Genomic DNA, 23,237 nt, shown 5'->3' on the forward strand with positions numbered 1-23,237 from the left:
ATGGCACCTGTGATCCTTTCAAGGGTGGAAAACACATAAAGTACAAAAAATATGCTCTATTTTACAAGGTTTCACTCTCTGTTTTTGGTTCTGTAAAAACTCCAGAGAACCTAATCACTTCTTTGCATAGTTTTGTAGGTCTGAAATGTAACCTGTTTTCTAGAGTAACAAGATGTGGTCAAATTTCCCCATTTCCTTATTGACATCTTTTATCCAGGTCTCAGTGGTGTTCTCTGGTGTTCTCACCCACATCTTTGGGGTGTTTAGTCTTCCCTTCTACTCTTTTTTTCCCTTTCTTACTTTCCCCTTGCTCATTTAAAATGTTTTTAACACACTTCAGTTTCTACAAAGGAAGAGATTCCCTTGGGCTGCTGTTGTGTTTATCTCTCAAAAAGGAAGAAATCCAAATAATCCAGAACAGGCACAGGCAAGTCACTGACTCTGTCAACAGATGTTTCTGTTTCCCATTTCTGTTATCTCTAATTGTTACAAAAAACAGGTGGAAGGAAAAAGTGGAGAAAGGAATGAATTAAAGGAGAAACACAGGATTGGTTTCCTGTAGTTCTGTTGAGCTATTTCTTCTCTATGTTGTCCCTCTATATTTTGCCAAGTGCAAAAAATGCTTTAGTGGTGTCCTTCTTCTTTACTCATTTGAAAATTAAACCTTTAAATTAAACTCTGAAATAATTTCTTATGTAATATAGATCATCATCAGTTATTCAACAAAAAGTTCCATGTCCACACATGCAGTTAAATCAGTTTTGTCCTTCAGCACTTGGGGAATCCATTCTCCTGCCCCCAACCAGCTGATGGATTCTTTCCTGGTGTCTCAGTGCATTTTATCCTCATACAAAACCTGTCCATGTGTATAAACAGCTTCAGGCTCCTGTGTGTTTAGCCCATTCTAAAGCCATGCATCACCTGCATCTCCTCCTGCACCTTTCCTTGGCCCAGAGCTGATCTCACCATTGCTGCTCCTGACTGACCCAAGTGTGGTCTGTGGGACACCATTGCCTGATTGTGCTCCTGCTGTGTTGGGAGGATTGAAGTTCAGATTTTGTCTCTGAGGCACCTTGTGGGAAGTTTTCCATTCCCCATGTGTTGTGTTTTTCTTCTTTGTGCCTGCATTTGCTCTGCTGTGTCTGCTCTGCTACTGAAGAATTCAAACTTTTTTACTATTTTACATCTTTTGTTTTCCATCTCAAACAGGCACAATGCATGACTTTAGTCAAGATCTTAACTGCATGTCAGTATCTTTTTCTCCAGAAAATAGTGAGCTCCTCTGGCACCATTTGAAATCTTACTGTACCCTGGTAATTTCCCATTTGTTATGCATATCTTTGGTTTTTCCTGGAATTCCCAGTGTCTGAGGACTGCTGGGAGCTCATCATCCCCATGTCAAGGAGTCAGGATTATACCACTCTGCAGCCATGGAAACTTCAGTCTGTCCTTCCTCATCAGCAAACCTGCTTTTCCAAACTTCAGAATAGTTTTCTGTTCTTATTCCTGTTACCTGATTTCTTGCAGTTTCTAGCCTTGGCTTTGCTGCTGTCATTCCCTGGTGGCAGTGCCAGGACAGGACCTCTCCCCTCGTGCCAGGCCAGCTCTCAGTCCAGCTCTGCCCAGCCTAAGGAGGGCTGGAGCTCCTGGCAGAGGACACAGCATGATAGCAAATCTGGTATTTGCTGCTTCTGCCTTCACTTCCCGTGCTCTCTGACAGGGGGGCTCTGGCTCTGCTCCTCAGCCATGCCCCTGGCCAGGCTGGGCTCCAATCTCATCCTTAATTCTTGTTAACTGCTCATTTCCAGGGACAGTTGTCTGTATGGCCTGGAAATACATTAAAGTTCTCACCAGAAAGCAGCCTGGGTTTTACCTTGCAAATTCATTTTACAGATCAAAGGTTTCCACTGCCACTCTTCACCTTAAGGATGCTTGGACTTCTTGTGGGTCTAGAAAAGCTCTTTCCCATAAGAATCTTGCCACGTACAAAACAAAACAAAGATTTCTTTTTTGTTTTGTTTTGTTAAAATTTGTCTTTACACTTACAAAATATGCAGTTGCAGCAGACTTCAGCACTCTGTGTTTGAGGCTTTCTTCTGGCAGAGGATATTGGCAAACAGCAGAGGAAAAAATCTTAGCTGAGAGGATTGGTAGGCTGGTGGTCACCAAGGGGTGGCTCAGCCCAGAGAGGCAGAGGACAGGGTTTAGCTCCACTTGCTGAGGGTTCCTTATCCCCTTGGACAGATAACATAATCCTGCTCACCTCCCTCCCCTGGGTGATGCTCTGCTGCTTTCAATGTGTTGAGATTCTATGGAGATCCTGAGACCAATGCACTGGAGAAGGGAGAAGCTTTGTAAATGTTTCAGTAATTATTGTTATATCACAAATAGATGCATTTGCTGGAGGAAACACTTGCAGTGTCTGGCAGCCAAACCATACAGCTGCTACTGCATGCTACTGAAACTAATTACTTGCTCAAATAATGCATATTTACAGTTTATGGGGGACCAGTTTGAGCATTATATATCATTAAATAAATGGACTAATGCAAGATTTTAAAAAGCCTGCTTTCCCAGCACTGCTCCCAAGAGCCCTGAGTGCCTGGGCCACGTCAAAAGCGTTCCCATTCCTCTGTCCAAGCCCAATGTTGTGTTTTTAATTTATTTTCAGTATCCAAGGAATGCTGTCTCCAGTATTCAGAGGACTCTAAATCGGATGTGAGACACAAATGCACCAGAGAAACTTATCAGAGAAACAGGCTTGGCATGAAGCCTACATAAACAACCATAAATTCTTCTCATTTAAATGAGAGGACTCGGGAGGATTGGCCCATTATAGCAGCAGTGGGCTGGCCTTGGGCACCAAGGAAAGTGCTTTGCTAACCCCTGGCATTTGACATGACCTGAATGCTTTGCCTGCCTAGAAACTTACTGTTACACACTGACCAGCTTGGTTCCAGTAAATTCACTTCTACAGGTCAAAGTTATTTACCAGCACAGGATGTTTTCTCCTCTCCTTGGACTTCTCAGAAAATTTTAGTTCATTTTAACCCAGGTAATGAAGAGCTCTTGTTTCCAACCACCCCGTGCTGCCTCGCTCCCTTGAAACACAGAACAGGAAGAAACTCAGTAAATTCAATCTTGGCCAGAAAGCTGTTTTTCTCCCTTGCTTCCAATAAATATCTCATTTCCTGAAAATCCTGTCTTTGACCAAAACTTCTGGGACTTTCTAGATTTATCATCACTCATGGCCAAATCCAGTTTCAGTCAGTGTAGGGTAGTCGGAGTTCATGGAGGGCAGTGGGAGCTCTGAGCTGGGCAGCAGGAGCTTGCTCCCATCACACTCACAGTAACCCTGGGGTTTGCTCCAGGTGAGTCTCTTCCCTGTAGCTGTATAAAAACCATGTAATTTTGCATTGTGATTGTGAACACCATGCCAGAAACAGTAAGGAATTATTTTACTTTTTTTTTTTTTAATTCCTGTTATTTTACCAGTGTGAGCCCTCCACGTGGATGCCCTGCACTGAGCTGACACAAGCAAAAATGGACAACTGCCACACTTGCAAACTTGATCCCCCAGTGCTGAGTTAGGTACAGGAAATGCTTTGTGAAAGGGAACCTGAGGCAGACCCTGCTGTGCCTCACCAGTGGTCAGTGTCCAGTCCATCCAGGGCTTCTCCCTTTACAGGGATCAGGGCTCCCTGTGGCAGCTCCCAGGACTGGTGTCTGATGGAGCAGAGATCATGGGCTGTGCTCGTGGTGCTGGGCTGGGATCAGTGCTGGGCTGTCCCCTGAACAGCCCTTACCCTCTTGTGAGGGCTCTCCTGGCTTCAAATTAATGAGTATTTTATTCTTCAAGCATGGAGAGAACAGGAATGCAGTAACTTCAGGTGTGGTTCTGTGTTCCTTGCCTGTCCCAAACACCCCTGCAGGCTCAGGGCAGGCAAGGAGTGAGGAGGGAATGGTGTTGAGGTTCCTCTGGAAATGGTGTTGAGTGTTTGCTGGACACTTGGGCCTCTCAGTCCCTTTCTCATGAACATTGGGAACTTAAGAACAGGTTGTGTCCTGTGGTCATGGGCCAGAGTAACCTCCTACCATTGATTTGGGGTGCTGGGTGCTCAGGCCTTCAGCATTTCACCCACACAATGGCTATTCCAGGGCAGTGAGTAACCCACCCTTTACACTAAAGTGGCAAAGAGCATTTCAGTCCCTGTCCTGTGTCCTGCAAAGCCGAGTGACAGGTGAAGATGTGGCTTCAGTGTGGTTTTGTGTTTGTGTGACATGGCTGGAGAGGCCTGTGGGGCAGGAGAGGCCTGTGGGGCTCATCCTCTCAAAGCATCTTCTGCCCAGTGGTTTCTCAAGTGCTCTGGTCCCCTCGTGCTGTTTGGCAGAGACATTTGGGCCAGGAGGGTGTCTGGGAGGCTTTTGGCCATCATGGCCTCTGCAAGGGGAATAAAAACCCCAAGATAAACTCCATTGCTTTTGAAGCAACTGGGGCCCTGCAAAGCCATTCCCAAAATCCTCCATGAGTGCTTTCTGCCTTGTGGTGTTGGGGACAGGCCTGCAGGACCAGGTTTCAAATCTGACACAGACCCTGCCTCTCCTCTGCCCTTTCATGCCATGGGGTGCTGGTGGCACAGCAGTGCTGGGTGCTTGGTGACAGGGTCCCTCACTGCTTTGGGCACTGTCCTGCTCTTACTGTGTCCACAGGCTCCTTTGGTGGGTGCACAAACCCTGTGTTCCTTCCCCTTCCTGTTCAGGGCCCCCTGCACTTCCTGACGTGCTGTTACTGCTTCTGCCTGTGGCTCAGCCCCAGCCCTGGCCCTGCCATCCTTGCTGCCCCCTCAGCCCTGCCCCTGCCATCCCTGCTGCTCCCTGTGCCCTTCCCTGCCCTGCCATCCACCCCTGGTGCTCCCTGTGCCCTTCTCTGCCCTGCCATTCATCCCTGCTGCTCCCTGTGCTCCTGACCTGGCCCTGCCATCCCTGTTGCTCCCTGTGCCCATCCCTGGCCCTGTCATCCATCCCTGCTGCTCCCTGTGCTCCTGACATGGCCCTGCCATCCATCTCTGTGCCCTTCCCTGTCCTGCCATCCACCCCTGGTGCTCCCTGTGCCCATCCCTGGCCCTGCCATCCCTGAGGCTCCTGGGCCAGGCTGGGGAAGGGCTTCCAGCAGTTCTCCCTGCTCGGGATGCCCCCATGGGATTGGTGCTTTCTCCTCCTCTCACCAGTCCTAAAGCTGATTTTTTTTCTTACCTAAACCCTTCCAGCATTAACTCTTTGTTTACCAGACGCCTGTGAATTCACACTCTGTTTGGAGTAGGAGTAGTAAAAGTGAATGATGAGCCAGGCAAGGAACAGACAGGGATTGGAGGAGAGGCACTTTGAAAGTGTCTGCTGTAAGAAGAAGTAGCCTGAGCAGTGGCTCTGAGTGCAGCCAGCAGGGCTGGCTCTGCTGGTGTGGTGACTGTGCCAGCACACAGCACCAACACCTTCCAGCTCTTCTGGCTGTGCCTGAGCAGAGTGCAAGGTGTCCAATTTAGTGCCTATTTAAAAACAATTGTTTAGCAGTCATTTTTGATTATGCACTGTTACATCTCAGCAGTTGTCTGTCAGTGTGCTCTAAAACACAAGTGTGCCATGTCCTGACATTAAATGAGATATAATCACAGGGCCTCAGTCACACAGCTCCCCTGGCTGCCTGAGTACTCTGCACTGCTGCTCTTCCAACTGCACTGCCTGCAAAATTTTTCCTGGAAGTAATGCAAATAATTTATTGAGTGAGTCAGTGGATTACTGACCTTAGGAACCACAGCAGTGTAAATTCAGACCCATGGAAACAATTTGCTGAATCAGTATTAACAGTGCAGTGGTCTCTAGAGCAGCAGTCTCCAAAGTGGGGTGCAGGCTCCCCAGAGAAGTGTTCAAGATCATCCTTTAGGATTCAGGAAGAAAATATTCACATGTGGATGTAAATAATTTATAAATATATAAATGTACATGTATTGGAATGCATGTGCAAACAACTTTTACTGGCAGAGGAGCACTAGGGGAAGTCCCTTGGACTAGGGGAAGAAAGCCTAAAGAACACAACAGCCACCAGAACTTGTTCTGCTGATTCCATGAGTTATTTAACAAAGCACAATCTATGCACTTGGGAAAATAAGGCTGGAAATCATCTACTTAATCTCTTAAGAAAATATGTAGGTGAGAGCCAGAGATCATGTTTTCTAAGCCTTGTTTTTGAAGGGATGTTGTTTTTTATTACCCTGTTTGGATTCAAGTAGCAAATCATGCCTGTTGTTCCAGTGTGCTGTTCAGGCCCTGCTGTGTGGGGCTGGTTCATGGACAGGGGCCCCTGGCTGCTCTCTCTGGAGTCCTGTGGGCTTTGGGTGATGCTGGTGAAGATAATTTGGTTCACATACAGAGATGGCAGCACAGAAGCTGGCAGATTGCACATTGAAACCTCGAGAGGTTTCAAAATTTGCACAAAGGGTAAAGTCCTTTATCAGTGCAGTTCTGCAGCTGATCCTGTGCAGTTGTGAGTGATGAACTTTGGGGCCACAGGAGCATTTGATGTTTGTGGTTTTCTGTATAGCTGCTTCTTCATATTTGCTTCTAGAGCCTTTTCCCCCTAGCCCAAATATTGGGCAAGTGAACAGGATATGCAAAACCCCAAAACCAGGGGAAACTAGGAGTAACCAGCTTTGCTAGGAGCATGGCTGAAGGCAGGGGTTTGCAGTGTCTTAGTCACCAGTGGCTGTAGTGGAGAGCTGATGTCTCATGCTGGGTAGAGAAGAGAGGAAGGAAGTGGATTTAGCAGAAAATTGATTGCATCTACTTGGGCTCGTTCCAGCTGAATCCTGAGTTAAGTACATTCATCCTGAACTAATCGTTGTGGAGAATTGGCTGAAATCTCACATACTTCTTAAAAGGAAAGCTAAGCATTAAAGGAACAATATCCTCATTGTACCTGAGTGCCAAAAGAAGTGAGTGTACTGTCAGGAGCTGTACCTATTCAGCCTTGGGAGCTGCTTGTGGTTTAGTACTAATGTGACCTGTGCAGGAAGCTGTGGTCAGTCCAGCACAAAATATCAAGGGCAACCCAAGGAGGGCTGATCTTTGATTAGATTTCAAATTGGCTGGGCAAACCCCAGTCCATTTCAGTGATTGAGTACAACTGTGATTTTCAGCTTTGTTTTGCTTATGGCAAAGAATACTGGAATATTGTCTAGAACACATACCTAAGGCCCTAGTGAGGTTCTGTTCCAAGTTTCCCAGGATAAATCTGAAGTAACATTATTAACATCAGTGTAATTGTTCACCAGCGTGGGCAACAGGAGAGTTGTTCTCTGTGCAGGTCTTTCAAATTTACAGCTAAATAATCAAAACCCAAAGAATGTCCTTCAAAACTAGCAGATGCTTTAACACTTTGTCATTCTGAACTTTTTTTCCCACTGTGTACTATCCTCTCCAAGTTTTCTTTGTGCTTCTGGACCCAAGAACCACTCCCTGGCACATTCTTCCATTGTCCCATGAAGAAAAGGGTAAAGCTTTGCTCGAGATGTCATTTCTAGGCACTGTGGCTCTTAATAATCTCACTTTCTTGCAAAGATTTCTCTCAGGGGAAGGGGAACTGAGCCCAGTGAGCTGGTGTCAGCAGCATGGGGTGCAGCTCTCTGGCCACGGCTCAGCCCAGCCCTGCTGGCTCTGGAGCAGCCTCTGATGCTGCTGGGCTGGGGCTGACTCACACGGTGCTACCTCTGCAAATCCATTCTTGTTGTGAGACAGCACAGGAGAGACTTTAGGGAAATTGCTCATCTCCCTTGAGGCTCTCCTGCATGTTGCCACAGGACTGGGCTGTGTCCACTCCTTTTGTTGAACATACTTTGTTGTGTGCTGGGAGAGGCGATGCTGCAGCTCACTGCATGTGAAGATGGCATTCAGCAGCCTGCCTGCTCTTCCAGCTCTTGTTCAGATTTCTCTTCATCTGCTTCAGAGCCTGGCTAAGCTGGGACTTTAGTTGAGGCTGAACTTGAATGGAGAATTATGACTTGCAGGGAAGAACCTGGTAGCAATGGTGAGGGGTACTTGTTCTGCTGATTCCATGAGTTATTTAACAAAGCAGAATGTATGCACTTGGGAAAATAAGGCTGGAAATCATCTACTTAATCTCTTAAGAAAATATGTAGGTGAGAGCCAGACTGAGTACCCACAGTCCAGCAACCTCACCCAGCCTTTCCTGGCTGTCAGGTGGAGCCTCCAGTGGGTTCTTGCCCTGCTCTCAATGTCCACATGACACTTAGGACCAAACATCCTTTTTTTCTTCTTCCTTCTCTTCTTCCTTTAGTCCTATTGGAATAGAGTAGCATCTTCTTTTGGATGTATTTCCATAGGAATTGCCTCCTGTTGTGTTTCTCAGCAGCTCACCCCTCACAAAGGCTGCTCAGGACCTTGGGGCAATGCAGAGCTCAGGAGGTTCCTGTTCCCCTCAGGGACATCCCACAGTGTGAACTCTGATTCAGGGACTCTGTTCCATTTGTGTGTCCCCACGCCTGTGCTGTACAAGGAGGACCTGAGCAGAGTCTCAGGATGCTGCTAGGTAAAAACACCACTTGTGCTGAGATGTGCATCCCATTCATACTGAGGTGCAGCTGAAGTTTCGGATTTTGACTTACAGAGCTCTTTAGTCTGGTGGTGATGACTGCAGAGGCAGCTATGTTCTCTAGGATGCAACAGAAGCTTGAGATCAGCAGAGGTTCAAAACAAAAAAAGGGAACAGTTCCTACAATGCGCAGTGAAATTGTGGGGCTCTGCCACAGGGACTGCTTAGGGGCCAGAAACATAAATGATCTCATAGAGAAATTAGACAAATTTGAGAAGAATTGGCCCAGTGAGGCTATTAAACATAATAGTTATGATGCAACCTGTGGTGCAGGAAGGCCTGAAGTGCTGCTGCTGGAGGCTCAGAGGTGATTCCTGGGAACACTGGAGCTGTGTGGGCCCTGTCTGCTCCTTCCCAGGGAACTCCACTCCTGGCCAGAGCTGGAGCCAGGATGACGCCAGGACAGAGGGATCCTTGTGGCTGACATGTGGTGGTTCCTGCTGGAGGCTGATGGCTCTGTCCTGCCTGGAGGGCTCAGGATGGAGTGGGCTGCACCTTGGGGAGGGATTCACTGTGCCCTGGAGTGGGCTGGCTCTTGGACCCTGGGACAGTGTGATAACACAAGTGCTCCTTTAAGTCCTGGCTTACAGGCAGCAGCTGGAAATGTGGAATTCTTTGCTGATAAGGAGCAAGAGGCTGTGATGGAATGGTGAAAGCTTCCCACAGTGGAAACTACCTTGGGCTAAGAGCTACACCCCCTGCCCTCACAACTTGTTGAGTGCTGGGGAGGCCTCTCATGGTTTGGTGGGGTTTTTTTTGTGTTTGTAAACCCAGCCCTGGGGGGAAAAACATAAAATCGAAGTACACTTGGAGCTTTATTTTACATTTTCTTGTGTTGCCCCTTGCTGGCTTGTTAAGTAATATATTTTAAGACATATGTTAATATACAGATGCAAAGTAGCTGTTAGATCAATGCAGGCAGTTGTATTTCTGATTTTAAATATATACTTGGCTTATGTTTTTGCAAACCCTTTTTCAGCATAAGTTCTTCTGTTAGAGCTCTGTGGAAATAATTTATGTGTTAACCCTGAAATTGATGGGTGGTATGGGATAAAATAAATATGTAAGTGGGAGAGAAAGGAAACATCTGCCAATTTAAACTTTAGCAAATTATATGGAAGCTTGAAAGTATCTGCTAAGTTTATAACACAGTCTGCACAGGAACGCTTTGCCAGAGTGCCAGAGGTCAGAGAGCTTCTTGTCCCTGCAGCTTTAAGCAACCTTTCAGTTAAATAACCTGACCCAGGAGTAGGAGGAGACAGAAAGGAAGAGAGAATTCCACACTAGAGTAAACATGGCACGGAGATTGTGGATAGCCTGCCAAGAAAGGTGGGGTTTTCCTGCAAGGTAACAAAAGATATTGGCTATCTATGCACATAATCCTGCTGGAGGCTGACAGCTGCAGGCATGCAGCGAGGCTGGGGCAGAAATGTGCCCTCCATAGCTCAGAGTGTGCCCTGCACATCTCAGTGTGCCCTGCACAGCTCAGAGTGTGCCCTGCACATCTCAGTGTGCCCTGCACAGCTCAGAGTGTGCCCTCCACAGCTCAGAGTGTGCCCTCCACAGCTCAGAGTGTGCCCTCCATAACTCAGAGTGTGCCCTGCACAGCCCAGAGTGTGCCCTGCACAGCTCAGAGTGTGCCCTCCATAACTCAGAGTGTGCCCTCCATAACTCAGAGTGTGCCCTCCACAGCCCAGAGTGTGCCCTGCACAGCTCAGAGTGTGCCCTGCACAGCCCAGAGTGTGCCCTCCACAGCTCAGAGTGTGCCCTCCATAACTCAGTGTGTGCCCTGCACAGCTCAGAGTGTGCCCTGCACAGCTCAGAGTGTGCCCTCCATAACTCAGAGTGTGCCCTGCACAGCCCAGAGTGTGCCCTCCATAACTCAGTGTGTGCCTCTGTGTCTAGCAGCCACTGGGGGCTGTGCTGGGCCCATCCCAGCAGATGTGCAGTGCAGGGATGCAGGGTTGGATGCAGGTTGGATGCAGGGAGGGATGCAGGGCTGGATGCAGGGCTGGATGCAGGGAGGGATGCAGGGCTGGATGCTGGGTTGGATGCTGGGATGCAGAGTTGGTTGCAGGGCTGGATGCAGGGATGCAGGGCTGGATGCTGGGATGCAGGACTGGATGCAGGGCTGGATGCTGGGATGCAGGGTTGTTTGCAGGGCTGGATGCAGGGTTGGATGCAGGGAGGGATGCAGGGTTGGATGCTGGGATGCAGAGTTGGTTGCAGGGCTGGATGCTGGGATGCAGAGTTGGTTGCAGGGCTGGATGCTGGGATGCAGGGCTGGATGCAGGGCTGGATGCTGGGATGCAGGGCTGGGTGCTGGGATGCAGGGTTGTTTGCAGGGCTGGATGCAGCAGAGGAGCCCCTACCTGGCACAGAGCTTTCCCTTCCAGGCTTCCACGGGCCAAAATCCCAGGGAAGAGAATGATGTTTTTAACTTGGGCATCGTGGCAGGCTGAGGTAAGCTGCAGAGCAGGGTGTGGAGTTTGCCTCGGGCTGCAGCCAGGTCAGTGATGGGTGCTGGGTTTTATGGGTGGGCACAGCCGTGAGCCCAGCAGGCACAGCCAGAGGGGCAGGGGCACAGCACAGCCTGGAGAACAGCCCAGAGGGAGATGGATGATCATTGTGTGGCACCCGAGTGTGCTTTTGTGAGAGCCCCAGTAAGGGCTGGGCACCGGTAACTGGGAGGAGAAACAGTGAACTGCCATCTGCCTCCCAGGGCAGGGCCACGAGAGGGACAGGGAGAATGAATGCTGACTGTGTAGCCACGGGTAATTCACGCTGAAAAGCTCAGTTTTGGTGTACAAATATGAATTAGTGTAGAGGCTTAAACTAGATAATGGTTTCCAATTATTAATTTGAAAATAATTTATTTTAAATTAAAATTTTAAAGTTTTAAACAATTTTTTATGCTTTTTCTGCATCAATATTTCTTGAAATTGAATCTCCTAATCTCTTTAAAGTGTTCATATCTTGCCATGTCTGCCTACCTGATGATAATATTTTATTAAAATTTGTTCACAGACTCTGAATACTCTTTCCTGAAAGAACCTATGTAAAGGGAGAAAACAATACACATCCTGTACTCCACCTTCATAGGCCTCCAACATACGATGCCACCTTTTGTTTGCAAGAGTTTAAATTTCAAATAAAATCCCAGCATTCTTTTGAAAAAAAGGAAAGGGCCTCTCCCCTGCTTAGATTGTCAAATCCCAGACTAGCCTGGAATTGAATAGGCCAAGTCAGTGACCTCAGGCAGAAAGAATGTTGGTTATTTACGTAGGGCTTCTGCTATTTTAGCAGCAAACCTTTTCTTCTGAAAGGACAATGTATACTGTTTTGTGTTTATGGCCGAGTAAAAAGCTTGTACATTTGAGATTTGCATGGTAATAGCCTTGTAACTCAATATACAGCATCCTCAAAAATAGCAGTGCAAGGCTCTGTTTTGTCTTAGCCAGTGCAGGTCTTTAGAGGCTTTTACAAAAGTTCTCTGAAAAACCGACCTTAAAATTCAGCTGCTTACATGTTTGCTTTGGTGGCGCTTTTTTTTTTTTTTTTCTTTCCCTGGAGTTTTGCTTTTTTTAAAAAAAAAAAAAACTAAAATTACACGTGGTTTCTTTAGGAGCTATCAGGTCAGTGCTCAAAATATTTTGATGCATCTCAAGCTAAGCTGTGCCTGCAGCTTGAAACCAGGAAAACGTGTGAGAGTGTGTGTGTGTGCAGTCCAGACACTGAGCATTTTTCCTGAAATAATGGGAGATCTTTACAGGCATTCTGGCCTGGTGGATGAGCCTGCAATTCCAAATGGTTTTTAAAGTGTGCCTTTCTCAATAGATCGTAACCATGAGGAGCTATTGTGTGAGTAAAGCACACATTTAGGATCCAATCCTGCATTCCTTAAAGTCAATGGGAGTCTGAGCGTGAAAGGAATGCAGGATTGGGTCCTGGAACAGGGGAGCAAAACTGTGTGCCAGATTGCTTTGAAAAGAAGAATACAGCACATCCACAGTAGCCACTTTTAGTGTTTCAGATTTCAAACGGCTGGAGTCTGTGAAAAGTGGCTTCTGCCAACATGCAGTATCTTCTATTCAAAGGAATTTGGCATCGATTTTTTTTTTTTCTTCCCCTATCTTAAACCCCCTGAAAACCCTAGAAATTCACCCCTTCTTTCACAAAGCCTGAGCATTATGAGGAGGGGAGGGGGCCGTGGGGGATGGAAATTTCTCCAAGGCCAGGGGCTGGGCTGGGGCTCAGTCCCCTCTGGCACCCTGGCTGGGGCTGGGGTGGCAGCTCCATCACGGGACCCGGCACCAGAGCTTGTGCTTGAGGCTTTGTGTGAGCCCACTGTAGGAGCCCGAGGAGAAAAATTTAATTAACAGTAATTGAGGGGCTACAGCAGCCTCGGTTTGCCCTGCTCACAGTGGGTGGAGTGGCAGAAGCCCTGTGGAAGGAAAGCTCTGTGCAAGCCACAGGGAGGGATGGGAACTGCAGGCCCAAACTCACATGTGAGTAAAGGAGGAATGGCAACAAATAAAGAAAAAGTATTAGAAGCTCTTGTTTTCTTATGGCACATCTTCAATTCCTAGGCAGGCAGACCTCCTCTACTGCTGAAAAGGAAACAGCTCTCCTGGGGGAAATTCTGCCCCTGTTTTAGCCAGAGGTGCCTGGGCAGAGGAGGTAGCAGGGGTGGCTTGTTATTACTTAATGTTTTCAATTATTTATTGTTTTTGTAAAACTTGGTATTTCTCTTGAAGTTTCAGCTCCTGGACTCATCTGCTGACTTAAAATTTAGCTTCCACTATTCAGAAATAGTATCTGTCCAGCCTAGAGGTTTGTGGAGAATTGGTTTGGGTTCTGGAGGTTCCACTTGCCCTCCAGCTCTTGAGTTCTGTGTATCCCAGTTCCTCATCATCAGGGGTGTCACAAGGTGAGAGGGACAGGCACTGCTGCAGGTGTGCCAGGGGTGCCCAGGTGTGCCAGGGGTGCCCAGGTGTGCCAGGGGTGCCCAGGTGGGCAGGGGTTCCCATGGGGATGCTGCTGTGGGCAGGACCTTGGGGGGACCCTGGCCTGGGAAAGTGCCTTTGGTGCACCACAGAGCAGCTCAGAATCCAAGAGCCCCAGACCAAGAGCCAGGGTGTTTTGCAAACCAATAGCCAGGTTTGGCCTGGTAAGAGTTCACATTTCACTGAGCAGGGATGGAAAGCCTGGCAAGGGGGGCAGGGGACAGGCAGAAGCATTTGCTCAGCTCAGCTCGAGCCACCTTGGGTCTCATCCCACTTGCTCAGGCTTTGGGCAGTAGAATTTTCCTTCACTATTCAGGTAGCTGGGAAATATTTGAGCAAATGTTGTGCATTGATCCCCTTTGTGTGTGTATTTACATGTCACTGTGGTCTGAAGCTTTGGGAGACTGTCACTTGAGGTGCTGGGATGAGACAAGTCCTGGTGCTGGTGTCACATCAGTCACTGCAGAGATGGCATCTGAAGCAGTTAACGAGCAATTAGGTCCATGTTTGATATTGCTAACTAAAACAGGCACAGTTCTTTGGTCAGCCAGGCATGAAGAGCTCGGGCTGCCACGCTCAGGAAGCTGAGCAAGTCATGGGCCAGAGCTCCCAGAGCACAGAGATCTCACTGCATGTCCCCATCAGCCTTAGCACTGACAGCTCATCAAGCAGGAAGGAGGAACAATCTCAAAGAGAGAATCATTGTGAGATGAATTGGGTTTTTTTTTCCTCCAGAAGGAGCTGTTAAAGAGGGATGCTGTGAATCTGTCTGGCTGTTGTGAGACAGGTCAGGAGTTCCTGGGTGTCCTTTGGCCAGCAGGATCAGGGCATGGCTGTGCTGGGGCTCTGGCAGGGCCCTGGAGCTGTGCAGGGCAGGGACAGCCACGCTGCCTGCTCCTGCAGCTCCCTGCACAGCCATGGCCACAGCCAACAGGAGTGGCAGCCTCTGAAGTGATACTCCACTGTGTTAACTTGGGCTGTTCAGCCTGTTAATTAGCTCTGCTCTAACGAATTTCCTATCTTTAGCACTGATACCTACCACTGAACTCTTGGATTGCACTCCATATGGGAAGGTTTAATTACATTTTGTGGCTAAAACAGTGTCCTTGTTCCACACAGCTGGGACATTAGAACTAACAGGACTCTATTAGTCACTCCATTCTTTGTCCCCTCTCACACTGAGCCTTTCCCACATGAGGTTAAAGAGGCCCATGGCTGCTGGGGGTGCTGGTGGTCAGGGGTGCTGTGCTGTGGGTTTTCCAGCACGCTGTAATCTCTGGGATGCAGCAGGCATTATCTGGGAGGCAGGGCTGGGGCTGCAGCGTTCCCATGATGTCAGAGGGGAGCTGTTTGTGTTTGAGCAGCATCAGGCACGGAGACAATGCAGCTTCTCACATGAACTTGCTTACTCTACAGTGCTACTAAATCATGGTTACCAAAGGCTTGTGTGTTTTCAATCATCAAAGTGCTTAAAATATTATAATAATGCTTGGCACTTTTCAACTTCAAAGCTTGCTGCAAACAGTAATTAGGTCTAATAACCCTGCTGTGACAGTGAGACATTCCTATCTCCTGTCTTACAGGGCCGGGGGGGGTCAGCCCCTGATCCGGTTGCATCCATCCTGTGTGAGACAGGAGATCTCCCAGTGCAGGCTGTGATTGATAAACTGACCTCCCCACAGGCACATGCTCAGGGCCAGCAGCTCAGGGAGGGCTCAGAGAGGGCTCAGAGCTTTCCAGACTAGAGGGGAGGGGGCAGGACACTTCCAGTGTCCCCAGGACTGTAAAACCTGGGCTCGTTCACATTTTGTTCCATAGAGTCCTGGGGCAGCATTTGAAACAGCATTGGAGAAAAGTTTTTGCTCTGTCTTGGCTTCCTGGCTGGTGTGCTTTCACCACCCAGCAAAGCGTGGTGGAGACTGGGGACAATACTTGTGGACAGCCTGTGTCAACTGGGGGGCATTTTTCCTTTTGCAAGCTGTTTTTGAGTTGTTCCTTTGATAAAGGAGCAGCTCTCTATTCCTTTTTTTTTTAGTTTATGACATATAGGAGATAAAAATTGTGCAGGAAGTAATTGATACATTTAAATAACAGAGACTTATAAACTGGTTAAATGTCCAAACCACTGTTAAACACTTAGAGAGAGTTCTGCTTTAATTTTTATTTAAGAGTTCCACAAACCTGCATTCTTTTGGCTGTTTGTCATGTTGGTTGCAATCACCAGTTGTGATCAGTCCTCGGGATAGAGTAATTTCTAGCTTTCATTTAATTATCTGCTAGATTATCTGTGAATGTTTACTGGAGTGTCTGTGAGGTCTCTGCCTCCCACCCGAGGTGTGGAATCCCTTAGCCTGGTGCAAGGTGGGGCTGCCAGGAAATGGAATTGCTGCTGCTTTGTCACTGGCAGTGCAAAACCTTTGTGTTCTCTGGGAAAACAAGGCTGAGAGCACTCAGGGGAGAAGGGGCTTCCCCCCAGGAGCTGCTGCTGTGTCAGGAGCCTGCCCACAGCCCCTGTGCATTCCCTGCTCGGCTGCTGCTGCAAACTGGTCTGACAGGGCAGCCAGGGTGGGAATGCAGCAGGAGGAGCCAAGGGCAGGGTTTGTGAAACCCCACCCCGTGAACTCTGCCTGGGCTGCTCATTGTCATCCTAATGAGCCAGCAGCAAGTTGCATCAAGTTCTGTCAGAAGCTCTTGACATTCTTTGTTTCAATATTATGAAAGCAAATAGTAACAGGCTTGGCTAGACACAGGCATTCAAAGGGAAGCCAAGCAGCATGGCCTGTGTGCCAGTGGTAGGGTGATGTCACCTGCCCTGGCTGGCCAGGTGCTTGGCTCAGCTGGCCCAAGGAACATCAGGGGGGTTTAACTCAGAATTCCTGCCTCATTGACAGGAACAGATTACACAGAGCAGGCTGGTGCTGTGCCCTAAGTTCTCCAGGACCTTGAGAGGTGAAGCCCCCTTGTCCAGCACCTGGAGCTCAGGGTGGGCATCCCAACATCCCAATGTCCCAACATTCCAACATCCCGATGTTCCAATGTCCCAGCATCCCAACCTCTCAACATCCCAGCATCCCAACGTCTCAACATCCCAACATCCCAACATTCCAACATCCCAACATTCCAACATCCCAACATCCCAGCATCCCAACCTCCCAACATCCCAACATTCCAACATCCCAACATCCCAATGTCTCAACATGCCAACATCCCGACATGCCAACATCTCAACATCCCACCATTCCAACATCCCACCATTCCAACCTCCCAACATCCTAACATCCCAACATCCTAATGTCTCAACCTCCCAACATCCCAACATGCCAACATCCCACCATCCCAATGTCTCAACCTCCCAACATTCCAACATCCCAATATCCTGACATGCCAACATTCCAATATCCCAACCTCCCAACATCCCAACGTCCCACCAGTCCAACCTCCCGACATCCCAACATCGAGGTGTGGCACCCACCCTGCTGCCTGGGGCTGGGGGCACTATCCCTGCCTCTCCTGGGGATTCCTGTCCCCCTGGCTGCAGTTACCAGCACTTCCCCCCGGCTGCAATTTGCTCATGATGCCCAGGCACTCTGAGGGTGGTGTCTGAGCATGTTCAGTGCTGTCATTCAGTCAACCCTTCTGGAGGACAGGGGAATTTACACTTCTGCCTTTATTTCAGAAGTGCAGAATGTAGGAGCCAATATAGGCATCCATGGTTGTTTGAGTGATAACTTGCTGTTTCTTGTTTATGAGATAATTATTGTACAGTCCTTGCATTAAATTCTTGTAAGGTAAAAGGCCTGTCAATCTTATTAATCATTGCTGGTAATAGTCATTATCATGTGGGCAAGCTGCTTGCTTGCTTTATGAGTTTAGGCAAGTCAGTTCCCTAATAGGTGTCTTGTTGTTTTTCAGCTGAAAAATGGGGGAAATGGTATTTTCCCTCAGCTTTGAAAGGTGTTGTGCTGGGAGTGCAGTGTGTGCAGTGGTGGCAGGGGTAGGGCAGGGATCCCAGCAGTGCAGGGCTGATGGGGACACTCACAGTGGGGCCAGGAACAGCAGGTGACACCTGATGTGTCTGAGACCCTCCAGAGCACTGGCTTTGCCTTCTTGGTTTGGATCAGAGCCTTCCCACTCCATCCCAGTCCAGGAAAGTGCTGACCCCACTGGCCCCATGCTGTGCCAAGGAAAGGACAGGAGCAGAATTTGTGCCATTCCTACCAGCCTCAGCAGTGGCAGGCTGGGCTAGAGTGGGATGTTGGGGTCCTCCTGCCCTTTCTGCAGTGCTCAGGCGATGCTGGTGCCCCCCTGCACTGGCACCTTGCTCTCCTGCAGAGATCCTCCAGCAGCCAGTGCTGGGATTTGTCCCAGATCAGCCCTGCAGCTTTCTCAGCACGATGGGTGTGTGTGCTGGGGTGAGGGCAGTGCTCCGTCCCCTGCAGCAAACACCCAGCTCCAGGTGAGCATGGGGGAAAAGCTGCACCACCATTTCCAAGGCATCCTCTTCTGGGTGGACTCTTCATCTCCACCAGCTAAAGACAAGTCGTGTGCCAAGCCTGGATCTGACAGACACAACAAGTCCATTACAAAGCCATTCTGGCCTCTTTCCCTTTTCCCTTTCATTCCATGTACTTTACCTTTCCCTAGAGAGGTTTAAAACAGCTTTGACAAGCAGGAGGGAAGATCTAGATGTGGTTGCTCCTGCATCAGTTGAGAGAGGTCCCAAGGTCCCCTGATTGCTGTCCCAGCCCTGTGCCTTGCTCAGGCATGGCCCAGTTTTACCTCAGGCTCTCAGAGGGGATGAGCACATTGCCCAGGTCACCGGGGCCCTGGTCCCCACCAGAGCCACCAGGCAGCTGGAAAGACAAACAAGAGCAGACTCCACCTAGCAGCAGTATGGAGACAGCAGCCCATGAGATCCAGAGCCCAAGAATGTGCACACAAAAGAAGCATTTCCCTCAGCCACGACAGTGAAACCACCAGACAGCCGCATGCAGCATGTGATTTCCCAAAAGCACCAGCCCAGATCCCAGCTCCTTTGTGCCACATGCTGTTTCCCAGGATCACATCACAGTGGCAACGCGTAAAAGCCTCTTCCAAACACTGAAAATTCATCATATTTTCCTCAAAGTTGTTTATGGAAACCGTGGGGAGAACTCCTGCCCCTGTGAGCTGGCTCAGCGTGCTGGCCCTGGGAGTCAGACCCTCCAGGAGATGGGTGCTGTTCAAACCCTCCAGGAGATGGAGATGGTGATGTTCAAACCCTCCAGGACATGGGTGCTGTTCAAACCCTCCATGGAGATGGGTGGTGTTCAAACCTTCCATGGAGATGGGTGGTGTTCAAACCCTCCATGGAGATGGTGGTGCTCAAACCCTTCAGGAGATGGGTACTGTTCAAACCCTCCAGGAGATGGAAATGGGTGGTGTTCCTGGGGAGCTGCAGGAGCAGGACACATCCAGGCTCATTCCATGGAGAGAAGCCCTGGTAGTGACCTGGATCAAGAATTCCTCTCGCTCTCTGCCCTGCCCAGTGTGACTGCTGGCACAGCTGCTGTCCCTGGGGCTGCCAGGGTTCTCAGAGCTCCCAGAGCTTTGGCCACTGGGAGCCTGGAGAGTGGGAATGAGGTGAGCTGGGATGAGTGTGCCTTCCCTTCTCCCTCTCTGGCTTTACACTGGTGGAGCAGCACTGCTTTCAGCAGAGCAGCTCTGATCTGCTGAATCTACAAACTGATTGTGCTTGGTGATTCTTGAATTGAATTCTTGAATTCCTGCTTTGAATCCTTTCTGTTGGGGCTCTCTGGAGTCTGCTGTGCATTTCACTGTAAAGGGAGCCACCAGTTAATGACTGTCACAGGCTTTGAGTTCCACATGGGCTAATGAAATGGCAAATGTCAAAACTTGAATACAAAAACCCCTTGTTTTCTGTGTGATTTTACTGCCCTTCCCTCCATCATGTGTGCCTTGTGCTGCTTTAGTGTTGCAGACACCTGCTGTGGCATTGATTATTGATATTTTTGAGGGTGGCAGGAACACCCATATGCAGAATCCTTTATTTAGTCCTTTGGAGATGAACACTGCTGCTGTGCATTGCAGTGGATGTGAGCCTGCTGGGATTTTACCTGCCAAGAAAATTGTCTCAATTTGCAGAGACAAAAATCAAGCCTGGATTGCAAGTTTTTCAGGGATTGTTATCAGCTGGGTTCCATAACCTGCACTCCAAGGTAACATTTAGTGGGTACCTAAGGCAAGGTTTGGAGCCTGATTTGGTCAGGCCAGATAGAGCCAAGAGCCTGACCCTCAGCCCTGGCTCTGCATGGGCCCTCCAGGGAAGAGAGGGGCAGGAACAGACCCCACAGACAGGGACAGGGACAGGGGCTGTGCTTTTCACTTTGCACCCTGAACACCTGGGTTGGGGATGAAAACCAAAATTCTGATGGTCCTGTGCTTTAACAGGGAGAAGACTACGAGGAAAAGCATTCTACAATGTCAATGGCAAGGTGTACTGTGAAGAAGACTTCCTAGTAAGTAAGATTTCAGGCATTTTTTTCATTCTTTCTAAGGCAAATTGTTATTTTATGTTTGCTTTGAGAGACAGGTGATGATGTGGGGCCTCCTGGCAGTGGTGGAATGGGGAAGCATCTGCCACTGCCTACTTGGTTTGAGGTGGTGGCTGTAAAACCAAGAACAGAACTGTCCATAAGAAAGTGTAAATTGTGAGAATAAACACTGGAGCTGCTCAGGCCTGGGACTTGAGTTGCAGCCACAGAGGCTCTTCCAGCTGGAAGTCCAACACCTGGGGAATGGCAGTGCTCAGAGCAGGGAGAGCTCTGTGCTGGGTCAGGGCTGTGCAGGCATTGCTCTGTCGGGGCACAGTTTGATCCCTGCTCTGCTCAGGGCTCTGGGGCTGCCTTGGGAGCTGCTGCCCATGGAGGGGCAGCTCAGGCTCTCTCCCTGCTCACAGAGCTTCTGTAAATGCTTTACTTTAATAGACACTCAGGCAGGAAAGGAAAGATGAAGCCTGTTGCTGAGCTGTGTTGTTCCAAAAATAAAATATTCATGCAATTAAGGGTGAGAATTGTGCAGTGCACCACAAATTATATGATAAGTGCAGACCATTTAGAATGAAGATGAAGAGGATGGCATGGCTGGGAATTGCAATTAGAGAGCAATGATATATTTTAGCTTAGAGGAAGATGAATTGGACAATCAGTATGTTGAATTTATGCCACCTTATTTATTGAAATGCCATTAATTTGGAAGCTTGGGTCTTCCAGAACAACTTTCCATTTCTAATGAATATATAATCATGCTGTTTGCAAAGGAATTATTCAAAGTGTATCCCACAATAAAATTGTTACTGGCAGTTCAAAGTGCACAAATGCATTTCTCATCAATGCAATGTATAAAAATCATGGAAATTCCTAAAATATAAATTATATTTGCTTTCATGTGTTACACCTTTACTGTGAGCTGGAGCCTGTTGGAAAAGAAATTTTTCTGTTGTGCAGAAAATAAGTATCTTGTTATAATTGAAACTTGTTCTTGTTTTGCTTGCATTCTGGAGAGGAAATTCTTTTTTCTTCCTTGCTTTTCTCAGTTCTTTCATTACTGTGTTTCTGCAGAAGCACAGGGAAGGGGAGAGGAGATGGAGTGTGAGAGGGAGGGGCTCAAACCTTTGAGATTTTTCATTTGAACTGTGTTGGAATGTACTTTCCCGTGATCAAAACCTTTCATCCAGACTTAATGACATGATTGTTGTTATTAGCTTGTAATTTCAGCCTAAACACAAGAATTTGAAATCTAAAAATCTTAATCTTTTGGAGAACATTCAGTTTTCATGGGGTGGGGGGAAAACTCTTTAGTTCAGGCATGTTCTGTAGTGGGTTTCTGAAGGAAGATATTTGCAGAGATTTTCCCAGGAAAACTGAGATTAAAGACCTGATAGGAATAAAGTTTCTGCAAGTTAGGGAACTGTTGGGACACTGAAGGCACAGATTTAAAAGCCCAGGTGTGTTTTGGCAGATCCCAGTAGCAGAGGGATGGGGGAGAAGCAGATGAAGGGACACTGTGTAAGTCAGCAAAGAAACCAGACTGATGTGATCCCTGCCTGTGGTAATCCTGCTGCTGCTCAGGAAGTAGCTGCATCTTCTCTCAGCTCCCCTGAGCAAATGTCATTGCAAGAATCCCAGGAATTGTGTGGTATCACTAATGAAATCAAACAACCTTGGCTGTTTTAGAGTTCTGTGAACAGGGAAAGCACAAAGCATTCCCAAAATTGAAAGGAATCAGGCTGCAAAATTAAAGAGGAAATTATTTCAACTACTTCATCTTCCCAGGTCTTCCTCTTGAACACTGGGAAACCCAGTCCTGAATAAGAAGAGGCATTTTCAGTCCAAAGCAGAAAATGAAATGGTTTTTCTGTATAAGTGAGAATTTCAGTCTCCACCATGACTCTGTTCTTTAGCACAGCTCCCTTTGGTGCAGCAGGATTCCCTGCTGCCCCCAGGGCAGTGGAATGTTTGAGAAGTTAGGGCAGGGGGATAAGAAAAAGATTATTTCAGTTTGGGGATGTAAACAGATCCAATCTAACTGCATTAGAATTGTATTGCTGCTAAGAAAATGCAGCCTGGCATGGTGTCCTGCCTCTTTCTTGGCTTTTGTTTGGCTGGGAATCGATCAGGAGAGTCAGAGGCTCCTGTGGGCCTGGGAGTGGGGTCACAGCTCTGTCACCTGCAGCCCCACAGCCTGGGACAGGGTATTTCAAACATGGCAAGGGTGGGAGAGCAGAGCAGCCTCAGCAGCTGTGGGCAGGAGGGGCAGGAGGGGCAGTGCTGTCCTTTGGGGCACTGTGACAGCCAGGGGAGCACAGGGGGTGCAGTGCTGTCCCTTGGGGCACTGTGACAGCCAGGGGAGCACAGGGGGTGCAGTGCTGTCCTTTAGGGCACTGTGACAGCCAGGGGAGCACAGGGGCTGCAGTGCTGTCCTTTAGGGCACTGTGACAGCCAGGGGAGCACAGGGGGTGCAGTGCTGTCCTTTAGGGCACTGTGACAGCCAGGGGAGCACAGGGGCTGCAGTGCTGTCCCTTGGGGCACTGTGACAGCCAGGGGAGCACAGGCTGTGTGTGCCTTGTGATCCTTCCAGGGATCCCCAGACTGAGAGCTCGATGTTCCCTTGTTCCTCACGGTGCCACCAAGGCAGCAAGGGCTGGATGAGCCCCTCTTGTGCCTCCCAGCAAGCTGTCCTGTCAGTGGGGCACAGAGCTGGTGGCACCTGGAGCCTCCCTGGTGCCTGGAGCAGAGGCTGTCCCCTTGCCAGGGCGGGCTGTCACTCCTGCACAGCTCTGTCACCACTGCTGCCTCTGCTGATCCCATTCATGGGCTGCAGCTGCTTCTTCCCTGTCACCCCTGCAGGCACCCTGGGAGTGTCCCCAGTGATTTTGGGGCTGCATGTCAGCAGCACCTGCACAGTGATGGGCAGAAAAGCTGAAATGGCTCTTGAAGGGAACAAATGCAGAAAATTTTAGTGAAGGATGGATATTATTTATGGATTTCTTCCTATTGTAGCTGCTAAAA

General features: G+C 48.6%; 1 protein-coding gene across 1 annotated transcript in view; it reads left to right on the top strand.

Moving 5' to 3' along the window:
* WTIP (WT1 interacting protein) overlaps nt 1-23,237 on the top strand; it is an 85,800-nt gene that overhangs the window by 38,287 nt on the left and 24,276 nt on the right. Inside the window, exon 3 of the mRNA XM_059481671.1 lies at nt 20,119-20,186. Within this exon, the coding sequence (XP_059337654.1) occupies nt 20,119-20,186 (68 nt within the window). The remainder of the gene's footprint in view (nt 1-20,118; nt 20,187-23,237) is intronic.

The sequence above is a fragment of the Ammospiza nelsoni genome, chromosome 13, assembly GCF_027579445.1.
Source record: "Ammospiza nelsoni isolate bAmmNel1 chromosome 13, bAmmNel1.pri, whole genome shotgun sequence".
NCBI lineage: Eukaryota > Metazoa > Chordata > Aves > Passeriformes > Passerellidae > Ammospiza > Ammospiza nelsoni.